The sequence below is a fragment of the Sardina pilchardus genome, chromosome 1, assembly GCF_963854185.1.
Source record: "Sardina pilchardus chromosome 1, fSarPil1.1, whole genome shotgun sequence".
Taxonomy (NCBI): domain Eukaryota; kingdom Metazoa; phylum Chordata; class Actinopteri; order Clupeiformes; family Clupeidae; genus Sardina; species Sardina pilchardus.
Genome location: NC_084994.1, coordinates 42,720,509 through 42,725,508, shown reverse-complemented (window position 1 = coordinate 42,725,508; position 5,000 = coordinate 42,720,509). Strand labels below are relative to the sequence as shown.

The 5,000-nt window shown below is 50.4% G+C and overlaps 1 protein-coding gene across 1 annotated transcript in view; it reads left to right on the top strand.

Annotated features, from left to right (window-relative positions):
- Positions 1-77: 77 nt before the first annotated feature.
- Positions 78-5,000, top strand: part of LOC134079069 (voltage-dependent T-type calcium channel subunit alpha-1I-like) — a 163,026-nt gene continuing 158,103 nt past the window's right edge. Inside the window, exon 1 of the mRNA XM_062535242.1 lies at positions 78-430. Coding sequence (XP_062391226.1) covers positions 78-430 — 353 coding nt within the window. The remainder of the gene's footprint in view (positions 431-5,000) is intronic.

Here is a 5,000-nt window from a genome sequence, read left to right as displayed (position 1 = left end):
ACGCTCATGATTGATTTCATCTCAATGCCAATAACCCGTCTCTCTGGTCCCCCTGCTCCACAGATTCCCTGGCAGCCATGACTACCGGGGAGGAGGGTCCCGCCGTGGCCTCGTGCCCATCCGAGGAGGACCACAGGGCCGTCCCGCCAGAGGCGGGGCCAGCACAGGAAGAGGCGGAGCCTGCAGAGGAAGTGGTCCTCGAGCCGGAGCGGCATGGGACGGACGAAGACGAGGAGGAGGAGGAGGAGGAGGAGCAGCGGATGGAGGCGGGAGGAGGCAGGAGGGACGAGGAAGACGAGGACGACGACGAGGCCAGCAGCGACATGAGCGGGTTCGTGGTGCCGTACCCGGAGCTGACTCCCGTGGTCTTCTTCTGCCTCAAGCAGACCACGTTCCCCCGCAGCTGGTGCATCCGCATGGTCTGCAGCCCATATCCTTTTCACACTGCCATATGCTAAAATACGAAACCCCCTGCTGACGTGGCGTGAGTACAATGGTATGGTCTTCCCCCGCTGACGCTTCAGACCTTGTGGTTTTTCAAGTGAAAGTGAAACCGTCATGGTTGATGTTCCTTGATGTTTCTTGATGTTTCTTGAAGATGTATTGAGGTGTGTATGAATTGAGAAAGGAGCCATCCTCTCTAAGCCTGTGATTGAATGTCTGTGAGGCCCCATGTTTCTCATACATGAATCAAGTTTAGTCCTGAAACTAAAAGCTTTTTTTTGTTTCTGCGGAGATGTTCAGTGGAGCTCTTCTTTAGTGGAGGACTAGGCTTATAATCCATGTCTGGGAAACAGGCCCTGAGGGTTTAGTCGCTAGCGGTTAGCTGTTAGCAGTTAGCGGCCTCCCACCAGCTTGACTGACGCGTCACTTGTTCCACGGGCATGTTGGGTAACCTCTTCCTCTATCTCGAAGCCCAATGCAAGGGCCGCCGTCTGGCATGGTCTTGGCAAACGCCGGTCCGTGCCAGTGTGTGATTCTATCAGTTGCTCTGTTCGGTGGCATCTGTTTCGGGGCTAACCATATGCCAGCTCGCGCGTCGGCCGCCATATCACTGTCTCTGACTATAAGCGAGTCTGTCTGGAGGGTGAGGGTGAGCCGGTCGCCATGACAGCAGGTATGTTGACTCACTCTGGCGGTTAAGTCACAGTTTAAGGCCATCTGTGGTTGGCAGTCGCGTCACTTGTTCTACAGCTATTAAATGGCCTTATGTGCTTTAGCTGATTGGTTGTCTGTGTGTGTGTGTTTGTGTGTGTGTGTGTGTGTGAGAGAGAGAGTGAGTTTGTGTTTGTATGTACATGTATGCAGGCTGTGATGTATGAGTATTAGCTTGTGTGTGTGTGTGTGTACATGTATGTGTACGTGCACACACGTACTTATGCGTGTTAGCTAATGGCGTGTGTATATATATGGGTGTGTCAACAACCTCAACAACCTGAGGAAGGGGCAATTTCCCATAATGCAGTGGGAGGGGTGGTTCTCAGCCTCTCCTGTTCCCAGGGTGACTCCTTTGATGGGGCGCGGGGCGTTGCGTAACACTAATGAAGTCATATGTGTCATAACGTTAAGTGGTGCAGGAACACGCCACGCCTGTGGATGATGCGACAGTGTAACAGGATGCGGTGGGGCGGCTGAGGGGCGGCTGTGGGGCGACTGTGGGGCGGATGTGGGGCGGATGTGGGGCAGATGTGGGGCGGATGTGGGGCAGATGTGGGGCGGTGTGTTGGGGCGCTTGTCCTGTATGCTGTTTGAAAATCAAAGTTCTTCAACGGGCTCCAGAGGGAGAAACATGTTTTTTTTTTTTTTTTTTCTCTCTGGGAAGATAAAGGAAGGTCTAAAAAGAGTGGGAAAATGAGTGTGGAGAGTGGAGCTCCCATAGGAACACGTGAATAAGGGGAGAGAATAATAGTGTGTGTGTGTGTGTGTGTGTGGAATTGGTGTGTCTGTCTGTGCGCGCGCGCACACACACACACACACACACACACACATGCACACTTGAATGTGTGCGAGTACATGCACTTTGCCATCTTACATCTCTTTTCTGCAAAAATGGATTTCCCCACAGGGAATTGTACAGAGAAGAAAATGAACAACTGCAAGTGTGTGTGTGTGTGTGTGTGTGTGTGTGTGTGTGTGCGCTGCAAGTGTGTGTGAGTGTGCGCACCCGCGTGTGTGTACATCTTTGTGTGTGTGTGTGTGTGTATCAGGCGTGCAGCGTGTACTGCATTTGTCTTCACATGCAGGTGCAGAGGTTGTGCGGCAGCAGCAGTCCCCTGAGAGAGCAGGGTGCTTGTGCCGAGTGCTGGCTCTCTGGCTCTCTGTCTCTCTCTCTCTCTGTCTCTCTGTCTGTGTCTCCTGGTGCACTGGCCTGCAGGTCAACACATACTTCATGTGAGGCCAGCAAGCCTTTACCTCCGCCTCATCCCTCAGATCCATTGTCTCCACCCCCACATCCCTCTCCCTTTCTGTCTCTATCTCCCCCCCCCTCTCTCTCTCTCTCTCTCTCTATCTATCTCTTCCCTCTCTATCCCTTTCTCTTCCTCTCTCTCTTTTTTTCTCTCTCTCTTTCTCTCTCGCTCTCTCTTTCTCTATCCATTCCCTTTCACTCTATCCCTTTTTCTCCCTCTCATCCCTTCCCTCTCTCTCTCTATCCCTTTCTCTCCCTCTCTTTCCCTATCTCTCCCTCTCTGCCTCTCTCCCTCTCCCCCTCCCTTTCTCTCTCTATCCCTTCCCTCTCTCTATATCCCTCTCTCTCTCCCCCTCTCTCTCCACCCCGTACAGCGTTAGCAAACTGCATCTCTGAGCTCCGTGATCCATCAGGCCCTTCCAGCTCGGCTCTTGCGTCTCGTTCACTTGCGAGGAGCAGCTGCATCACAGCTTGCACGCGGTTATTGGTTAGAATCCTGGGAAGAGACGCGTCCCCTGGAGCTTTTTTTCCCCCATCATCATCATCATGTGATTCATGCTGAACCAATGGCAGCGTTTGTTTATTAATGAGGCAAGGCGAGCCGAGTTATTGGTGCTGATGGTGAACCATGATGAGGCGGCGATCGCTCACACACATCTCTCATGTGTGTGATCATCTGTGATGCTAGAGATCATAGATATATATACGTAGATACCGGATTGTCCGTTGAGTTCTATTAGAAGGAAGTACGTTCTAGAGTCCAATGCGGCGTCTATGTATACTGTATCTATGTTAGATGCTGCGGAAAGGCTGAAGACAGCTACTTTGCATCCCTAGAATGCCAGAGCTTGCATATCGGTTTTTATTATTTATGATTTATAAATAAAAGAACAATGCGATTACAGAAAAAATGGCCAATGAATGAAATTGGAGAGAGAGGATAAAAGCCCTACTAAATCACTGTACTCGATGGCCATGTGTATTGTGTAGATCTGTCATTTAACGTGTAGCACCGTAATGTCACCTAATGTCATGGTTGCAGGGACGGGTTCAGAATCTGGAGGGGGGAAGGGGGAAAAAGGAAGGAAGGGAAAAAAACACACACACACACACACACACACACACACACACACACACACACACACACACCAAATGCATGAAAGCTGAAAACCTGTAAAAGTGAAAATGGGCAGACAAAAGTAGAGGGGGAATGTGGCAGGTGGCCAGAGAGTAAGGAAGTGAGGGCCACACACACACACACACACACACACACACACACACACACACACACACACACAGAGGAGTGAGGGAGGCAATGAGAGAGGAGGAAATGGGGAATGAAATGACTAGAGACAGAAAAGGAAGGAGGGAGGGAGAGAGAGAAGGGGTGTGAGGGGGAGTGGCTGCTTGAGTGGATGGCATCAATAGGTGGCAACTGAGCCAGACAAGCAGAATTCTCCCCTCGATTCTGCAGGTACAGTACAGTGCACCTGGATTTAAGCTCACAATCTCAGAGAGAGAGAGAGCGCTGTTGGTCCTGCCTGTGGTTTTCCTTCTCTCCTCTCCTATGTGGTGGTTGCGAATTCCACTAGCGTACTTAAAGAGGCTTTATTATTCTCTGATTAAAAAGTGGCATCCAGAATCACCCAATGGGGCCTGCCATGCAGATTAGCTCACTAGAGAGAGAGATTTGGGCGCAACAGGCTACTGGTGTGTTGTGTGTGTGTTGTGTGTGTGTGTGTGTGTGTGTGTGTGTGCTTGTCTGTCTGTGTGTTTTCGTGCATGTACTGTAGGTTTGCATGAGTGTCTACGTATGCTCGAGGCGACACTTAATGCAATGAAAATTGTATTCATTACATTGTCACTCATCAAAATTGCAAAGGACACCCATCGATTGCCATTTTGGGCCCCGTCTCGGATCAATCAGCCATATTGATTGATCGTTGGACGCGATCTATTGTGCTTGGGAGTGCACTCAGTCAGATCCTGATTATCTTATTACTGGCCTTGGCATAAATTCCTCCCTTGTGGGACACGGGCAAATGTGATTAATTTATGGCATGGGCAACACCGTATTGGAGAGAATTTAATTCCAGACCTTTGGCTCCTGCCGTGTTAATTATCGCCTCCATCTGAACCGCGGCCCGCTGAACCCCTCTGGTGGTGCCGCGCATCTGTGGCACGGAACCACTGACCCGGGACCAGTTAGGGTGCTGCACTGGTGATAGCAGAGGTTAGTGACCGTGTGGTGTTTGTGTCTGCAGATCTGTCACATTGTGTCAGAAGCCGGAAGATGTCTGTGAAAAAAGATGCACTTATTTCGGTGGTTATATTCGCAGACACTGGGTGGGCGCAGACCAAGTAAAACAAAAACAACATTGTGCTTAATTTGCGGGTGGGTCGTGGGTGGACCGAATAACCTACATTCTCTGAAATGTGAAAATTTTTTAAAGCTTAATGAGAGTCTGCAAATTAGAGCCTGACCAGAAAGTAAGCTGTGCCATCACCCTTAACATGGGCCGTCCCCTTTAGACAGTCTACAGAATAGATGCTCCTGCTATCAGTTGGGCAATGGCAGGAAATCCAGACATGA